General features: G+C 41.0%; 1 protein-coding gene across 1 annotated transcript in view; it reads left to right on the forward strand.

The window, feature by feature from the left end:
• The first annotated feature begins 401 nt into the window (after positions 1–401).
• The window catches only part of LOC126275201 (neural cell adhesion molecule 2-like), a 1,450,213-nt gene continuing 1,430,626 nt past the window's right edge, over positions 402–19,988 (forward strand). Inside the window, exon 1 of the mRNA XM_049977177.1 lies at positions 402–652. Within this exon, the coding sequence (XP_049833134.1) occupies positions 565–652 (88 nt within the window). The 5' untranslated portion in view covers positions 402–564. The remainder of the gene's footprint in view (positions 653–19,988) is intronic.

Raw genomic sequence — 19,988 nt, forward strand, 5'->3', positions numbered from 1 at the left:
ACACAGCAAAAGTTAGACACAATGGAACAACATCTTCAAAAGTTAGAACACGTCTCGATCGTTTGTCGCCAACTGTCAAATATTTTTTCAAAATACATCGCATGCTCCAATCTCATTATGTCAAATTTCTTGCTTACTCTAAACCAGGATCTTTCTCACACTGCAAATGAAGAGATGCCTCCTTCGTTCTCGAAATCTGAATTTCTGGCAGCTTGCAGCCGCACGGTTCAGTGAGAGTAGATACTGTGTCTGACAATCATACACTGCCAATAAAGGCGGCTCTACGGATCCGCCGAGCGACTGTGGCCAACAGAATGCAGCCGACCAGTGGCGGAAACGTCCGAGCTCCGCCGAAGTCGGGCTCCACGAGCAGCGCGCGCCGTTCGACGTCGGTTCGGTTCAGTGTGGCGCACGGCTAGCCAGCGCGAGGGTAGAAGCGCTCAAGTGGAGGTTGCACGCGAGTGCGGACAGGGCGAAGCGCGAAGTGCGTGAGCGAAGCGAAGCGAGTCGTACGGCGTCAGTGCACAGTGGTCTCTGCCGGCGGGAGCCGCGGGACATGAGAACATGCTGTCGCCGCACGGCTGCTCTCTCGCCTGGCTCTGCTTCCTCTTCGTCTGCGTGACGCCGTCAGATATTCTGGAGGACGAGATTGGTGAGTGCTTCCGCGGCGCGCCGTGGCCTATCCGTCCCGGAAGTTTTGTTTTGGACGACGAAAAACGCACTCAGTGTTTGTGAGTCGTTCTGAACCATTTGTTGCAAAAAGTGTGCGTGAAATCTTCCGTATATTTAAGCTCCCTATTACAAGGCAGCCATACAAAGACCTTGATTTTCGCTGTTTTACGAAGTACTGTACGTTACTTCTCTAAAATATTTTTGCCCGAGATTGTATATTAGGAAGCTTGGTAATGGACTGTTAATGCGTATTAAATATCAAACACATTTGAAGACGAATTTAACTAATTTCTGTTAGTTTCGTAGAATGTAGGACCTAGTAAGTGAAGCAGAGTGTGTAGATATGTTTCGCACTTCACTTTATTGAACACAAATGTGCAGCCAACACTCACACGTATATATATATATATATATATATATATATATATATATATATGTATATATATATGTGTGTGTGTGTGTGTGTGTGTGTGTGTGTGTGTATGAGAGAGAGAGAGAGGGAGAGAGGTCAAATTTTATGGAATGATGTGGAAGTGCAGAATACAAACGCAGAGCTAATGGAAATCTATTAAATTGGCCTGTGAATATATTTACACTAAGCTATGTACCATCCATCTCAGTAAGCAGCTAGCTTATACCTGTCGAAATCGAAAACATAATACTGAATTATACTTTTCCTTACTCTTTTACCTAAAAAACTGTACAACAATTCTCCGAGATATCGCGATTTTTGTGGTGCTTGTCTTGTAATTGGCAATAGGTTTGCCAGTGTTCATATGCGGACGATGTGGGCAAGAACTAATTGTTATGGAGAAATGTGACATCGTTTCCACGAGGCTATTAATTTAAAAATAGTGATTTACTAATGGACACCAGATAATTTTGCTCATTGTCTTGAGCGTAGACATGTAAGAAATATTTTTAAAGCGAGGAAACTTTGCCCTTCAACACTTACCTTTTTGTCGAGTTGAACTTTACTGGTATTCATTCCTGTTCAGTTATGTCGCAGACATCGTATAAACGTGATATCATTGGTAAGAAACAACACAGAATTTTATAAAATTAACTTATTTTAACTCTCAAATATTATAAAGGACAGTACATGTGCTCTTCGGAAATGTGAGTGAACAAGCAGCAATTAATGAACAATTCCGACGTCGTTTGCAGTGGCCCTTTAATCACTATCCTCCTCTGTAACACTAAGGCTTCTTAAGTAATAGAATCCAGAACATTGCCCTGGATGGCGAGTGTTCATCGGACATAAGGGTATCATCAGTAGTGCCCCAGGGAAGTGTGATACGACCACTCTTGTTCTCTGCATATGTAAATGATCTAGCGGATAGTGTGAGCAGCAGTCTGCCTCACTTTAGTGACATCGCTGTATTGTACGCGTAAGTGTTGTCGTAGAGTGACTGTCGGAGGATGCAGGATAACGTAGACTGTATTTATATTTGTCAGTTTGTTCTAAATATAGAAAAATGTAAGTTAATGCAGATGAGTCGGATAAACATTCCTGTAATGTTCGAAGACGGCATTACTCGTGTGTTTCTTCATACAGTCACGACGTTTAAGTGTCTAGGAGTATCACCGCAGAGCGATACTAAATGAAACGATTATATAACGACAGTAGTAAGGAAGGCAAATGATCGACTTTTGATTATTTGGAGATTTCTAGTAAGGTGTAGCTCATTTCCAAATGAGACCGCATATGCAACACTATGCGACCCATTATTGAGTACTTCTCCAGTGTTTGGGATGAATACCATATCGGATTAAAGAAAGACATCGAAGCAATTCAGACGCCTGCTGCTAGGGTTGTTATCGGCAGGCTCGAGCAGCACGCGAGTGTTACGGTGATGCATCGTGTACTCAAATGGGAATCCCTGGAGAGAAGCGTATGTTCTTTCGCGAAACGCTGCTGGCAAAATTTAGAGAAGCTGTATTTGCAAGTGACTGCGGAACGATTTTACGGCAGCCACCGTACATTTTGAGTAAGAATCGCGAAGGTATGTTAATACTAGGCTGGTAAAGAGGCGTACCCAGACAGTCGTTCACCCATCGCTCCATTTTCGTGTTGAACAGGAAAAGGTGGATTAATTGTGATACAAGGTACTCATTGCAACGAACCCTATGGTGTGTTGCGGAGCTTGTATGTGGATGCAGAATTGTACAGACGTGTTGTGAACATGATCTGGATGAGTTAAAGCACAAACGATGAAATAAGAATTAATCGGTTGTCTTTCTTAATTTATTGCTTGACATAAATTATTGCAAAAACATAATTAGGACGTCAGGAGAAAACTGTATCAAAATAAATAGAAAATTCGACTTGAATTTTTTTGTGTGAAACAGTATCTAGTTAGTTTCTTATACATACAAGTGGTCAAGAGATACAAATATTAATCATAAGCATGCAATGTCTTCTAATTGTGAAAGGTGGCGCGACTCCGAAGAAACACTTTCCATACCGCCAACAAATTGTTGATACTGTTATAAAATATTTATGAAATGAGGAATTCATTCTTCACTAGCTATATAGTTCTTGAAATATACATTTGTAACAAAGAGATAGCAGTGATAACAAGAGGAGTAAACGAGATCTCAAAATGGTAACAATTATGAATGTCTACGTGGCAACTTGTCCTTTAAGGTTTATGGTTCATAGAAGACTACAGCAAATATATTTTGAGTCGTCTAGGTGCCATATGTTCTTACAATAATTAACTGCTACAGGTTTCACTTTATTACTCACAGAAGATTATCTCAGACATGGGTAACGCAGACGGCAACGATGAATAATTCCAGTTGTCCAAGAAGTTATCTAACTATTAATAAGACTTAAAAGTTCAGGGGTAGTTTTAAAGTAATCAGTGAAGCTACTTCACAGGTTTAGCGTACATCTACACCTATTCAATGACTTATGTCGATTTACATATCTAAATGACGTGGCGCTCCATAACGGTAAATTATCAGTTAAATTTAGGATATCTCTAGAACATACAAAGAATTTTATACATAAACTCTATAACAAATAATTTTTTTAAAGGTGATGAGACTCAAATGATATCATTTTCACCTGAATATAAACAGGAAAAGCTGAATAGCCGTATGCTTGAACTCAGCGATGGTGGGTTTTCAATACCCCGTGACGAACGGTGAGAATAATTTGCACATACATAAACGTGTTTCCTCACATAGTTTGTTTGTATACTGATGGATTTTAGCCAAGCAAAGGAACATGTCAGTGTCCTCAACATAGTACTGTAGCATTTTTACTGTAGTTTCGTTGCGAACAGAGTGCTATAGAAAATGTGGGACGAATATAAACTACATTTTGGGAATGATCAAAACTGACAGTATTGGTCGAACGTTTGGTAAACTCCAAAACGGTCGCTAGTTTCGTGATCAGTTAGCCATCCCAGACGTTTTTTGTCGTTGTCTTATTAATACACGATTTTAATATCATTGTTTTACGTAACTATATTTTTATACGATTCGTATTTGGGGCGTTAAACGATTTCAACAGAGAGATAACTAAATACTCAGACTTTTATCGTCGCACTTATGTTGATGTACTTTCGATGTATTGTGCATTGTCTGAAGGAAAAATGCAATATTACCAACTGTATTCCTCTGAAGGTCCCTCCGTTCAGCATCCACCGTCCGGATACAATACAGTTTCCAGTGAACCATTTTGAATTTTCGCTCCTAAAGTCGCATTAAATATACGCGTAACGAAGCATCGTGAAATGAGAGTCTGTATTCCGTGCAGTTTATTTCCTGTTTTAGTTTTAAATGAAATTACAGTTCTGCGAGTCTGCGCGCAAATTAGCCATCATAGTGCGGCATTGTCTCATTCAGCGTTTGTTCCGGTTTACGTGAGTTTTGCTGGCTCTGATTAACTGAACCGTAGAGAATAATTACCCACTTTAACACTATTCATGACCAGAAGCCGTACGGTCTCTAAAATAGAAAAAAAAGGTATACCAATTAGAAGGTCAGAATACGGAAACATTTTGGACGGATTGGAAACCTTTGGTCCATGAGCCTACCTTTCTGTTTAATGTGACATATCACCTATTCCACGACAGTTTAGAAATTAGATTGTGCTTTAATTCCTTTCCATCACTAGAGACGGAATTTCCATTTAGAATATGATTCATTTCAGTCCATACAAAATTTGCACCGGGAGTTCGTTTTTCTTTCTAGCTTAAAACGTAAGTTGCTTTCGGTAATTACATGCGAAGAAGACAAGTGCTCCAAGTGAAACATATTAAGGAAACCTGTTCTTGTCATCAGTAACTTTTACAATATATTCCGCTTATTTGAAATTCGTTTCGTCAACCTTAGTTAATACATATGTTTATATGAAAAAAAAATTGGTAATATAGCATTGCGCCGTGACTCTACTAATATAATTACTATTCACGGTTATTGCACACTCGAAGGAAATCCATGAAGACACACATAAAAAAATATGTTTTTGCCGCGGACCCATGCACTCATTTCGTTAAATGCTGTAAATTATATTCTTAGGTACTACGTTTCTTTTGTATAGCAACAATGACAGACAGTAGTGCTCTATATGGAACTGAAACTGTGGCAAAGTAAATGAATAAAATACAGGAAGCATTTGCATTGTAATGTTGCACAGGATCATTAAAAATTAAGTGTGGAGATGAAAAAGAATTAGTTGGTGGAACGTGGGGGATACGCAGGCAAAGAGTCCTTACTGAAGGAAGGCTGAAGCTAGTGAGGTAGACACTAATACACTCAGTAATAGGCAACGTATCGCTGTGTAACAAGTTAGGGGAAAACGTCTGGAAACGGACAAACATCATAGTGCGAGGCTTACAGAGATGAACCACTTAATAAGAAGGTGAGATGGATTGTGATGTCACACCAGTCGAAAGCTTGACAGAAATATGTGCTACATCGAAGATAATAGTTTACATTGTGGAGGTGATCTACACTACAAAGACGCAGTTAAATTACACTCACGTAAACCTCAGCGAAGTGTTTACGCCGTTTGCCGGCCGCGGTGGTCTCGCGGTTCTAGGCGCGCAGTCCGGAACCGTGCGACTGCTACGGTCGCAGGTTCGAATCCTGCCTCGGGCATGCATGTGTGTGATGTCATTAGGTTAGTTAGGTTTAAGTAGTTCTAAGTTCCAAGGAGCTGATGACCACAGCAGTTGAGTCCCATAGCGCTCAGAGCCATTTGAACCATTTTTTTGTTTACGCCGTTTCTATAAATGGGACTAATAAATCGGTCTCATTTCCTCTCAAGAAATCTCGTGTAATCCGCTGTAGTAGTTTACAACGGAGCTGCGGAAATGTATGGACGTAAGCTGTGACGTTTCAAACAACATTCACAGTTGATTTGACAGTCAGATTCATACTGTGGTTAGTATTCAGTAACAAACAACCGCAACGACACTACCGCTGATTAACGGCATATGCTATGCATTAGGGGAGTATTTTTACAGTGATATACAGCGAACTTCCTTCGACGCAATACGCATTTCGGGGCCCTCATACTAATCTAGTTGCGTCAGTAGATCTATTAAAATTTTGTATTTATTAGCACAGCGAGTGAAATATGCGTAGTAATACTGCGACATTAATTTGAATGCGTCGTTCGTTATTTCAGCCATTTATAGTACAAATTTTACTCAAATAATTCTCGCCTGACTGCGCTTGTCTGACAGATGTGACGTTTGTGGGCATTGCTTGTAATAATTAATCACGAGACCGCCATGCTTCTGCACAAATTCGATTACACATATGATTCATTTTTCATGCTGTCCGCGCTAGTTCCACTCTGAGCTCCGGTCTGTGGACGACGTGTGTGGAGGAAGTAACAGTGCGCCGACACTTGCTCCCTCACGCTCGCCTTTCATTTGTCACTGGATGCAGTGAACGGAATACGAAATACGCTGTCAACGCTGCAAGTGAATGATGTGCTGTTCAAACGGACTGCTTCATCACACATTGGCACATTCTGAAACAGAGCAAGGAAAATGCTTTACGAAGAAACGAATATTTAAAGTAGAACAGGTCATTTGGGGCACTCTATTGCTTATTCATTTGACTGTAGGAAATTGAACAACCAATTGAAACGATACCTCGATATATGTATGCTCGTCCCATCTAGCAGAAAATAGGTTTTTACCGTTTAGTTTGATCGATTCCTTATTTTAGTTTTCGTTAGTATATGGAGCCTAACTGAAGGAATATTTTAATTCATCTCAATTCGTTCTAATCCATAATCCTGGTGTTTAATAACATTAATTGTTACTCGTAATACAGTTGTTTCTGCCGTCTACTAAGGATGTTACCCTTTATTATGTATAGATGGCAGTATTAACTAGTCAAGGAAGGGCACATTGAAGGTGGGTTGTCTTCCGGAGCTTCTGGAGGTAGTGCTTTTTGTCACTGCTAGCTTATAAACGTTTGAACTTGGCTTTTGAACGCTGAATGGCAGCACGGAGAGAGCCAGTGTGGCGACAATTGTTACAAGAACGTTTCCTTCGCAGGCCCAGGCTAAATATTAACCATTCTTTTGATAGGCAAAGTTTTGTAGTGTAAAATATTCTGCTCCTGTACAAAAAACACTTTTTCCTCTGATTAATGTGCTGGCTTTAGTTTTATGTTTCGAAAATGCAGCAGGTTTACTGTACAAGAAAGAGGCCTATACTTTGCGTCGAGATAATATTGTTTCCCTAGGAACTACAGTTTAGTTATGCTTTGACAAAATGTAATGCAGGTAAGTGTACTTCATTTTGACGTAAGCGCTTTGAGTAAATCCACCCTCTTCCTCTTCTTTCTTATATTTAGAAGTCACTCGTAAATCGTTATTATGATGACACCATTCGTTACTCGTTTGACAGAAGATGTAAAGAATATTTGTCAGTTCTAAATTTTTAATTTATTCTACCTATGTTCATGAACGCTCTTTTAATCGTGAGTGGTAGCAAACATCTTCGAAAACCTGTAGTTTCTGAAGATGCCCAATGTATGTCTGAAATGGGTCTACGTTAAGGCATGTCGTGTAAATGCCGAACGAAGTGAGTACCGAATGTAAATTACATTATCCTGTTCTTTTTGATGTTACGCTGTTGCAGATGTGTTTTGTGCGAATTCTTTCAGAGAATGGTAGATACTAGTTTCACTTTCGCAGATTTATTTTTTGTTGCCGTAGGCAGGAAAACTAGCAACTAAAGTCTATAAAGATGTGCCAATGCAAGTCATATGGCGATATAAAAATAGAGAAACGCTTTAAACATATGTACTCCATTCAGAGTATGAATTTTACCGAGGTCTCTAAATACGAGATTAGTGAAAATACTAATGCCTGTAAAATTTATTCAAAATCAAATTTCACTGCACGAAGGTCACTTTACTTCAATAATGTTTTCTTCATGTTATAGAAAAGAAAATCAAGAACAGGGTTATCGATTACTTACATGGTAATCTACTGAGGTTTTTAGCACAATACTCATCCTAGCCAATACTTGAGGGCATGCTGAAAACTACTGTCTCCGAATTTCTTTTTTGGAAACTCTTGAGGCTTTTAAAATAAAACAAGCGTTATTAACATTCTACACCTTTATTCCACGTGTCAACATGTTTGCAGCGCTCTGCCGCTAGAAGGCTCCAAATTGTAGCGTGGAACGAGACAATGTGTAACGTAATTATTTGGGTGCGTCAGAAACAGCACACTGTAATAGAGTTTCGAATTCGATGACTTCGTCCACAAATGGAGACTACATACGAGCGCTGCGACATCTGTAACAATCCGACTAAATTAAACTAAAGAAAAAAAAACAAAAAAACACTAAGGCCGGACCGGAGGGGCGAGCGGTTCTAGGCGCTTCAGTCTGGAACCGCGCGACCGCTACGGTCGCAGGTTCGAATCCTGCCTCGGACATGTATGTATGTGATGTCCTTAGGTTAGTTAGGTTTAAGAAGTTCTAAGATCTAGGGGACTGATGACCTCAGAAGCTAAGTCCCATAGTGCTCAGAGCCATATGAACCATTTGTATGAAAAAAACACTAAACGCCGCCCGAACAAGAGATGAAGGCTCAACGGTACCGACCGGCCGCCGTGCATCCTCAGCCCACAGGCTTGACAGGATGCGGATATGGAAGGGCATGTGGTCAGCAAACCGCTCTCGCGACCCTACTAACATTCCGACGCCTCAGGTTATCTGTCATCGATCATTCTCCATACAGCGCCTACTTGACACGATCCGGTTTTAATCTGTTGCCAGAACGTAAAGTGAACCTTCGGGGACTTAATTCTGATAACGATGAAGTGGCGCAATCAGAGATGACATTGTGGCTCCTTCACCGTAGAAAAACATCCTACAATGGCGGTATCAAGAAAGTGGTCTATTGTTGGGAGAAATGTGTTCGTCGCTAGAGTGATTACGTTGAGAAAAAATATGTAGCCATGAAGAATAAGGATGTATAATGCTAATAAAGTTGGTTTCATTTAAAAAGGTTTACGACTTTTCACTGGGGAAAAAGTACGTCCTCGTAGATAGATGTGTTTCGTCCGAGTCAGTGGAGGTGGCGAGGGAAGAGATGGTGGACGTCGCTATATATATATATATATATATAAGGAAGGGGCAATAATCACTGTTTAGGAAAACCCTGTTCTCATTTGAACTTAGTCATACTGAATTCTTCTGTGTTGGTTTTGAAATCCATTCAGAACCCAATAATGCACGTTAGTGGGCGCACGAAAAGTTGTAGATGTGTAAGATACGCTTTCAAAGAGAAATATACGTATTTGTTTTCAGATATCTACTGGAAGAGCTGGAAGAGGCAAGAAAGAAAGATTAAAGGAGGTGAAATCAGATTATAATAACATGAAAGTTGAAGCGGTTGGCAGAAAAAAGTATTAACACTCAGTTTAGGAACAGTTAGTCCACATTTCGAATGTACCAGATTATACTAGCAACTAGTTCCACGTGCACCGCTAGATACTGCTGTGTGTTATAGACGGGGAACTGTATTTCTGAATTTATATGCTTATTTTTAAATTTAGCTGAACCTAAAAAATACAACAACGCTATTCCGGATTAGTATTTTCTTCCGCCTTTTCCAATTAGTGTCATAGTATTTTTACTGGTTCACTAAAGGTCACTAGGACTCCTTGAAAGGAAACTAATTCACTTAAACGGGAGCCGAATTGGGTATGTTACATGCTCATTAGTAAGTCTTAATATCGGTAATATCATCAAACATGTTCAATAAAAGAGTAAGAGACAAATTTTTATTAATACTTAATGAGTGATCCCACGAGTCGTCAGTGACATGTGCGTGCAGACGTTGTCCAAATTCTCCAAACACTCGATTATTATTACTAAGTTGCGTCACAGCATGAACTCTTATGACAATGACATTTGAGTTTATTCTTCACATCGACAGTGTTTGCAAAAAAATGCCCATGATGGACTGTCAGTTTGTAATTTCGGTGTAATACTTTCGCAATTCGGGAAACGTGCACGAACTACCCCGTTGACAGTCTTACTCGTTGACGTTTTAATTTTACAGATGGGTATATGATTAGCGAAACTGAACAGTTCAAATTTCTAGGTGTTCTGTAGTAACCGGCAAACTTTTTTCCATTCATCATTTTGTGGAGGTAGTCAGCGAGAAGCAAGTTTTATAAAGGTTTGAAATTATATATAAAATCTGTTGCAAGTCGTTAATCGCTCTCATTCACAAATACTGAATGACTTAAGTATCCGCGCGCCGTTGGCTATACTGCTTTTTCACCCCGGAACCTAATTTTGCTACCCTCCACAGCGATGGTATGCAGACAACGAGCGTTATTTCTGCCAAGTTTGGATGAAATGAGGCCATTGGTTTAGAAGAAGATTTTTCACTGAAAAACATCACCAGCGACTCGGAGGATCTGTCATTAAGTATTAATAAAAATATGTATCGTACTCTTTTATTGAACAGCCCACGTTCAGGATATTGTGCAATCACTTAATGCTGCCATTTTTACTACTCGAACGGAATGTGAGGTGAGCGATCTCTCGACAAGAAAAGTAATCTACTTTGCTTATTTTCATACGTTTATGTCGTATGGTATTATATTTTGTGGTAACTCTTCGCATTCTAAGGAAACTGGCGGCTCGGGCAAAAACTGGTTCACGAACCTCTTATCGACCCCTGTTCACGAGTCTGGGTATTTTTACACTGGCCTCACAATATGTATATTCTTTACTGTCAGTCATTGTTAACAATATTATCTTATTCCCAAGAATAAGCAGCTTTCACTCAATTAATATTCGGCAGAAATCAAGCCTGTATTTTGATCGGACTTCCTTAACTCTTGTGCAGAAAGGTGTGCAGTATTCTGCTGCATCCATTTTCAATAAGCTACTGCTCGAATTCAAAAATCTTAGCAGTAATTCATGCGCCTTCAAATCGAAACTGAAGAGTTTCAAAATGGGTCACTCCTTCTGCCCCGTCGAGGAGATCCTTAAAACGTTAAGCTCATTCTTGTTGTATTGTTGATTGCGTTTACTTAAACTTATGGATTGACTGGATTGACTTTATTCGGGCTCATAAACATTTTTTTTTGTATATGTTACTACTTTTATATTGTAATTTCATGTACCGTCATGTTCCATGACCTTGGGGATTGTGCTGCTCAATTTGGTCCTACGTAACTTGATGTGTAAGTAAAATAAATAAAAATATAATACGGACTATGATCGTTTTCCAAGCAAGTAGATCAGAAAAAGAATGAGAATTAGTTAACACAAGCAAATTCGTGTTTCGGTGCAACTGTTTCTTGCCGAGAGCTTTCCATAATACTTACCCCGAAAATGGCCGTTGTATTGTGTGTAATTTTTAAATCCGATTCTACACAAGTTTCTGTCGACCTACGCTAGTATAAACGGCGAATATGTAAAATCAATTACAACATCTCTGTTCCGAAAACTACTATTTCGGCCTTGAAATTTTCTTTTGTATAATTTATGTGTAAAATGTTACGCATTACAAAAATCGAATCGCTCTGAGCACTATGGGTCTTAACATCTGAGGTCATCAGTCCCCTAGAACAAGAACTACTTAAACCTAACTAGCCTAAGGTCATCACACACATCCATGCCCGAGGCAGGATTCGAACCTGCAACCGTAGCGGTCACGCGGTTCCAGACTGAAGCGCCTAGAACTGCTCGGACACTACGGCCGGCTTACGCATCACACTATCGATTGAACTTAGTTTGCGGAAATCCAAACCAGCTTCAAGATGACCACCTGAAAAATTCGATTACTTGTCGCAAACTTCTCGTTCAATTAATACATTCATATCAGTGGTAACGTGAGGTAAGAAAACGTTTTGAAAGGTCACTAGCTGCGCTTCTAAATAGTAGTCTCTCTTAGACATGAACATCACTGCGTTACTGCTGAACAGTAAATTAATTTCCCGATCGTCTTAATGGATGTTCACTCCTCTTACACATATACGAGTGTGTTACGTTTATTGTATCAGCACGTACTGAGGCGAAATCCTGTCGATATCTAGGTCCCTGATAATGGATCAAAACTGGAAGACACTAGGGAAAGAAGGGAATTGTACATTAACTAAATATTACGAGCGTTCGTATACAGTACGGAAAATCAAAATTACGTTGAAAGAAATCCCATAAGCGTGGCTCTTTGCAGTACAGGAACAATGAAAGAAATACTCACTGCACACATGTAGCAGAAATATACAAATTAAAAAAAAAAAGGAAGAGTTACTTTAATTCAGTATACATTAACAACGAATTCAACAGTGTATGTGCACTTTTTCATTAAATAGATCACAGTTTCTGTCAGTTCCACTATTCCTGAGTGTTTACGCAGGCAGCCATTCTTTACCAGTTCCATTGGCTATGCGTCGCTGATTGGTGATCTGGAGGACGCATCGGGGCACGCACGCCAATTTCAATCTCTGCTGCTTGCTGGAATGTAAATTTCAGGGTCCAGAAGTAATTGAAAGCATTTGAAATTCATCCCATGAGTGCGAAAGAGTGATTGCTGACATGACCTGCAAAAGCCCGTTTACCAGCCTATGGTTCATTTCTTTCTTCCAATAACAGAATTGTTCACTCTCACAGAAGAATAAAATTACTGTTTAGTTGGTCTACTTTAGTAGTTAAAATGTTATTAAAGTTTATAATAACATTTCTATTATTGTCACTTTCTCTTAATAAGTGAAATACTAAGTCTGTATATCCTTCTGATCCACTGTCAACTTCAAACACACATTTTCGATACGTAATAGCATTGTCATGTTTTTGAACAGATCGACATTTCGAACACTTGCAAACGTAATTGAAACATTGTGCTCTAAAATATAGACGCTATTAAGTACCTGTAGAAGTTTCTTGTTAAAATACTCTGTCAATCTACGTTCACTGTAACAGAGTAAGCCAGAGAATTTCTATTTCATTCTTTTACTAAACTTATTAGGATAATATTTTATTTCATTGTCGTTTAAATTTCACTACAAAGTGAGCACAGGTGGTCAATAACCACTTACAATTTATCTATCTACTGGTGTTATAGCTAAACGAAAAGATTACATACTTGTGTGGTGTCTGAAAACGTCCTAATGTCCGAGTGGTTATTTGAACCTCAGGGATACTCAGTTTGTGTTCACTGTTGTCCCCTCTTTGTTGCCTCGGTCGGTAGATGGTTGAAATTTGCATTTACTTAATGGTCCACAGTCGCTAACATGCTCTGTGTGTGGATAATAAAATGAACTTCACCCGTCGACTACTTACTGGATATTGGTATTGTTTAGCTATAGTGCCACGTTTTCGGTATTCTAAACTCTGCGTAACATCTGTACTGAATCAGCGTAAAAGTTATTCGACCTCCTAGATTCGGAAATACTGTGAGTGTAGTGGTTCTTAGACATGATCTGACAGTATTTGGTTAGATACTGATTATAGTGCCGGTAGTAATATTAATGCAAGACTGTTGGTAGTGTAACCAGTTCTGTGACGTGCGCGGTTAATCGACCCAATCTCAGGTCATAGATGGTTAAAGTGAAACCTAAGTGCTGATGGAAGTAAGAAATAAAGACAAAGAACAATAAAGAATGGGTACAAATATCTTCCGCTTCCTTTATACGGTTTTATCCAGTGCTAAAAAATTTAACTCAGCTTAATCCAGCTCTTTCTATGATAATAAAGCTATCTAAATCGCTTAAATTTTTTTCATTTATCACTACGTTTCGTCTAATGCACTGTAATCAAGATTTACAACGCGTAAAATGAAGCTAAGTGTTACTTGCAACGACTGTGTTAAGCAGATTATTGTTCGTACGGTTTGACCCACATTCGAGCTGTCATGGAGCTCCACCCCCCCCTTCCCCCCCACCACGCAATTCAGGTGTGTACTCCACGACGCCGCAATCATAGAAGAGAAACAGAGCGGAACGAGCTACTTTGAAGTAGGAGCGAGTCGCCATAGGTACTATGCTTCCGTGTTTGGGGTAGATAGTACCTGGCGAACAAAAATGACAACATGCAATATTTTGATATAAGAAAATGAAACATCTATAGCCGTCCTTTGTTGTTGTTTATTGTGTAGCTACCAGCTTCGCGCTCCAGAGCATCTTCAGGCCTTACGTGATGCTGAAAGGGTTATGAAGATAAATAGATGCGATGCATCAGTGGCCAACACATGGTTTACGCAGACTGCCTGTAAATGTGATGTTGTCTCTCCAACCATCGACTGAGTTATAGTCAATCTATGAAAACCAGGTCTTAGTCACTGATGCATCGTTTCTATGGATCGTGATAACTTTTCAGCATCAACTAAGGCCTGAAGATGGTGCACCGAAGCGCTGAAACTGGTACTTACACAACAAACGCCAGATTCCCTGGCACAAGAATTGACGTACAAAAACTGGGCAATATTTTAAGAGGAAATGGCAATATTTCGTAACAAGTGAATAAGTTATTAGTGTACTTGGGGTAAAGAAGTTCGAATCTACAGTTCAGGGCGTAAGAATGTTTAAGCCAGCGATCAACACAAATGACTGCTGGTTTAGTGTTAATGTTCGGTGTGGAAACGGGCATTCCACGAGCACGAGACGTTTGCTTCCGTGACGATAAAGAGATGAAGGCCACTGTTACCAGCTGTTTACAGAGTCAAATAGTAAACTGTTATGGCAGTTACAACCTAAACATGATTACCAACTAAGAAAATAACTTCCTTAAAGGAGTCTACGACATTTTTAACGAAAAATCCGCCTGTGTCGCTTAATACACGTGGGGGCATTCAATAAGTAGTGCAATACGTTTTTTCCTCAGCCACTTTCGGTTGAATTAAATGCGGAATTAATTGCGGGACACAGCGGAATATTCCCCCTTTCAGCCCCCACGGTTTCCTGAAGATCTAATACGTTGCGGCGCTGTACTAGCCTTCAAAATGGCGTCTGTAACATATGTGCGTTCGAAGCAGAGAGCTGTCATTGAGCTTCTTTTGGCTGGAAACCAGAGCATCGCGGTTATTCATAGGTACTTTCGGAATGTCTGCGGAGACCTGGCAGTGATCAAAAGCACAGTGAGTCGTTCAGTGAAGCGTATGTCATCACCGCAAAAGGCTCGCGCAAACCATTCGGACCTGCCGCGTGCCAGCCAGCCGCACACAGCTGTCACTCCTACAGTGATGGAATGTGTGTATACTCCCATTCGAGGTGATCGACGGATCACAATTGATCAACGACTCGCAATGGAACAACTCGCTGCACAACTGGACGTTTCTGTTGGTACGGCTGACACAATCGGCCACCAATAGGGGTACTCACAGGTTTGTGTCCCCTTGGATCCACCCTACAATCCGGATCTCACACTTTCCAACTTGGTATGTTTGGCCCTGTGAAGGATGCCCTCTGCAGAAAGAAGTTCGTTCATTGTGGGGAGGCTATTAATGCAACAAGACGTAAGCTCCTACGTTGACCAGTAAAATGGTGCCATATGGGTATACATGCCCTCCCAGTAGAGGGCGTAATGCCGTCGCACTGAACTGCGATTATGTTGGAAAATAATGTTTTGTAGCCAAAAGTTGGAGAATAATGCTTTGTACTGGAATACTAAGTAACGCTAATTCACTTTAAGAAAAAAATGTGTTGTCTTACGTACTGAACATCCCTCGTATTATGGTTTATTACAGAATTTCGACTACTGACATCATAGGATCAAGAATTAGAACTGGTGAAACAAGGATTAGGGTTAGTTGCAATAAAACATATGCGTATGACTCAGTATGTCCATCCTTGTGCCAGAGAGTCTGGCATTTGTTCTGTAGCTACCAGTTTCAGCGCTTCGATTCACCATCTTCAGGCTTTAGTTGATGCTGAAAAGATATCACGATCCATAGATATGATGCATCAGTGGCTAACACTTGGTTTGCATAGATCGACTATAACTCAGTTGATGGTTGGAGAGACATCACATTTACAAGCAGTCTGCGTAAACCATGTGTTGGCCAGTGATGCATCGCATCTATGGATCTTGATAACCATTTCAGCATCACTTAAGGCCTGAAGATGCTCTATAGCGCGAAGCTGGTGGCTACACAATAAACAACAACAAAGGACGGCTATAATTGTTTCATTTTCTTATAATAAAATATTGCACGTTGTCATTTTTGTTCGCCAGGTACTATCCACCCCAAACACGGAAGCATAGTACCTGTGGCGACTCGCTCCTACTTCAAAGTAGCTCGTTCCGCTCTGTTTCTCTTCTATGTTTGCGGCGTCGTGGAGTACACACCTGAATTGCGTTGTGGGGGGGAGGGGGTGGAGCTCCATGACAGCTCGAACGTAGATCAAACCATACGGAGAATAATGTGCTAAATATAGTCATCATAGTTAATACTTCGGTTATGTCTGAAATATTTAACTTCTTTTTGTTCAGTTAATTACATTACTAACACAGTCACGCCATTAATCAACGAACTTGAAATTTTGTCGATAATGCAGTGTCTGTGTTCTACATCTACATCTACATCCGTACTCCGCAAGCCACCTGACGGTGTGTGGCGGAGGGTACCCTGAGTACCTCTATCGGTTCTCCCTTCTATTCCAGTCTCGTATTGTACGTGGAAAGAAGGATTGTCGATATGCTTCTGTGTGGGCTCTAATCTCTCTGATTTTATCCTCATGGTCTCTTCGCGAGATATACGTAGGAGGGAGCAATATACTGCTTGACTCTTCGGTGAAGGTATGTTCTCGAAACTTTAACAAAAGCCCGTACCGAGCTACTGAGCGTCTCTCCTGCAGAGTCTTCCACTGGAGTTTATCTATCATCTCCGTAACGCTTTCGCAATTACTAAATGATCCTGTAACGAAGCGCGCTGCTCTCCGTTGGATCTTCTCTATCTCTTCTATCAACCCTACCTGGTGCGGATCCCACACTGCTGAGCAGTATTCAAGCATTGGGCGAACAAGCGTACTGTAACCTGCTTCCTTTGTTGTCGGATTGCATTTCCTTAGGATTCTTCCAATGAATCTCAGTCTGGCATCTGCTTTACCGACGATCAACTTCATATGATCATTCCATTTTAAATCACTCCTAATGCGTACTCCCAGATAATTTATGGAATTAACTGCTTCCAGTTGCTGACCTGCTATTTTGTAGCTAAATGATAAGGGACCTATCTTTCTATGTATTCGCATCACATTACACTTCGCTACATTGAGATTCAATTGCCATTCCGTGCACCATGCGTCAATTCGCTGCAGATCCTCCTGCATTTCAGTACAATTTTCCATTGTTGCAACCTTTCGATACACCACAGCATCATCTGCAAAAAGCCTCAGTGAACTTCCGATGTCATCCACCAGGTCATTTATGTATATTGTGAATAGCAACGGTCCTATGACACTCCCCTGCGGCACACCTGAAATCACTCTTACTTCGGAAGACTTCTCTCCATTGAGAATGACGTGCTGCGTTCTGTTATCTAGGAACTCCTCAATCCAATCACACAATTGATCTGATAGTCCGTATGCTCTTACTTTGTTCATTAAACGACTGTGGGGAACTGTGTCAAACGCCTTGCGGAAGTCAAGAAACACGGCATCTACCTGTGAACCCGTGTCTAAGGCCCTCTGAGTCTCGTGGACGAATAGCGCGAGCTGGGTTTCACACGATCGTCTTTTTCGAAACCCATGCTGATTCCTACAGAGTAGATTTCTAGTCTCCAGAAAAGACATTATACTCGAACATAATACGTGTTCCAAAATTCTACAACTGATCGACGTTAGAGATATAGGTCTATAGTTCTGCACATCTGTTCGACGTCCCTTCTTGAGAACGGGGATGACCTGTGCCCTTTTCCAATCCTTTGGAACGCTTCGCTCTTCTAGAGACCTACGGTACACCGCTGCAAGAAGGGGGGCAAGTTCCTTCGCGTACTCTGTGTAAAATCGAACTGGTATCCCATCAGGACCAGCGGCCTTTCCTCTTTTGAGCGATTTTAATTGTTTCTCTATCCCTCTGTCGTCTACTTCGATATCTACCATTTTGTCAACTGTGCGACAATCTAGAGAAGGAAGCACAGTGCAGTCTTCCTCTGTGAAACAGCTTTGGAAGAAGACATTTAGTAATTCGGCCTTTAGTCTGTCATCCTCTGTTTCAGTACCATTTTGGTCACAGAGTGTCTGGACATTTTGTTTTGATCCACCTACCGCTTTGACATAGGACCAAAATTTCTTAGGATTTTCTGCCAAGTCAGTACATAGAACTTTACTTTCGAATTCATTGAAAGCCTCTCGCATAGCCCTCCTCACACTACATTTCGCTTCGCGTAATTTTTGTTTGTCTGCAAGGCTTTGGCTACGTTTATGTTTGCTGTGAAGTTCCCTTTGCTTCCGCAGCAGTTTTCTAACTCGGTTGTTGTACCACGGTGGCTCTTTTCCATCTCTTACGATCTTGCTTGGCACATACTCATCTAACGCATATTGTACCATGGTTTTGAACTTCGTCCACTGATGCTCAACACTATCTGTACTTGAGACAAAACTTGTGTGTTGAGCCATCAAGTACTCTGAAATCTGCTTTTTGTCACTTTTGCTAAACAGAAAAATCTTCCTACCTTTTTTAATATTTCTATTTACGGCTGAAATCATCGATGCAATAACCGCTTTATGATCGCTGATTCCCTGTTCTGCATTAACTGATTCAAATAGTTCGGGTCTGTTTGTCACCAGAAGGTCTAATATGTTATCGCCACGAGTCGGTTCTCTGTTTAATTGCTCAAGGTAGTTTTCAGATAAAGCACTTAAAAATATTTCACTGGATTCTTTGTCCCTGCCACCCGTTATGAACGTTTGAGTCTCCCAGTCTATATCCGGCAAATTAAAATCTCCACCCATAACTATTACATGGTGGGGAAATCTACTCGAAATATTTTCCAAATTATTCTTCAGGTGCTGAGCCACAACAGCTGCTGAGCCCGGGGGCCTATAGAGACATCCAATTACCATGTCTGAGCCTGCTTTAACCGTGACCTTCACCCAAATCATTTCACAATTCGAATCTCCGTCAATTTCCTTCGATACTATTGCACTTCTTATCGCTATAAACACGCCTCCCCCTTCACTGTCCAGCCTATCTCTGCGGTATACATTCCAATCAGAGTTTAGGATTTCATTACTGTTTACGTCTGGTTTCAGCCAACTTTCTGTTCCTAGTACTATATGGGCGTTGTGACCGTTTATTAATGAGAGCAGTTCTGGGACCTTTCTATAGACGCTCCTGCAGTTTACTATTAGCACATTAATATTGTTATTCCTTGTTGCATTTTGCCTACTCCTGCCTTGCCGCGTCTCAGGAGGCGTCTTGTCGGGCCTAGGGAGGGAATTCTCTAACCTAAAAAAACCCCATGTGCACTCCACACGTACTCCGCTACCCTCGTAGCCGCTTCCGGCGTGTAGTGCACGCCTGACCTATTCAGGGGGACCCTACATTTCTCCACCCGATAGCGGAGGTCGAGAAATTTGCACCCCAGCTCTCCGCAGAATCGTCTGAGCCTCTGGTTTAAGCCTTCCACTCGGCTCCAAACCAGAGGACCGCGATCGGTTCTCGGAACGATACTACAAATAGTTAGCTCTGATTCCACCCCGCGAGCGAGGCTTTCCACCTTCACCAACTCCGCCAACCGCCTGTACGAACTGAGGATGACCTCTGAACCCAGACGGCAAGAGTCATTGGTGCCGACATGAGCAACAATTTGCAGTCGGGTGCACCCAGTGCTCTCTATCGCCGCCGGTAGGGCCT

This window comes from Schistocerca gregaria, chromosome 1, assembly GCF_023897955.1.
Source record: "Schistocerca gregaria isolate iqSchGreg1 chromosome 1, iqSchGreg1.2, whole genome shotgun sequence".
NCBI classification, from domain to species: domain Eukaryota; kingdom Metazoa; phylum Arthropoda; class Insecta; order Orthoptera; family Acrididae; genus Schistocerca; species Schistocerca gregaria.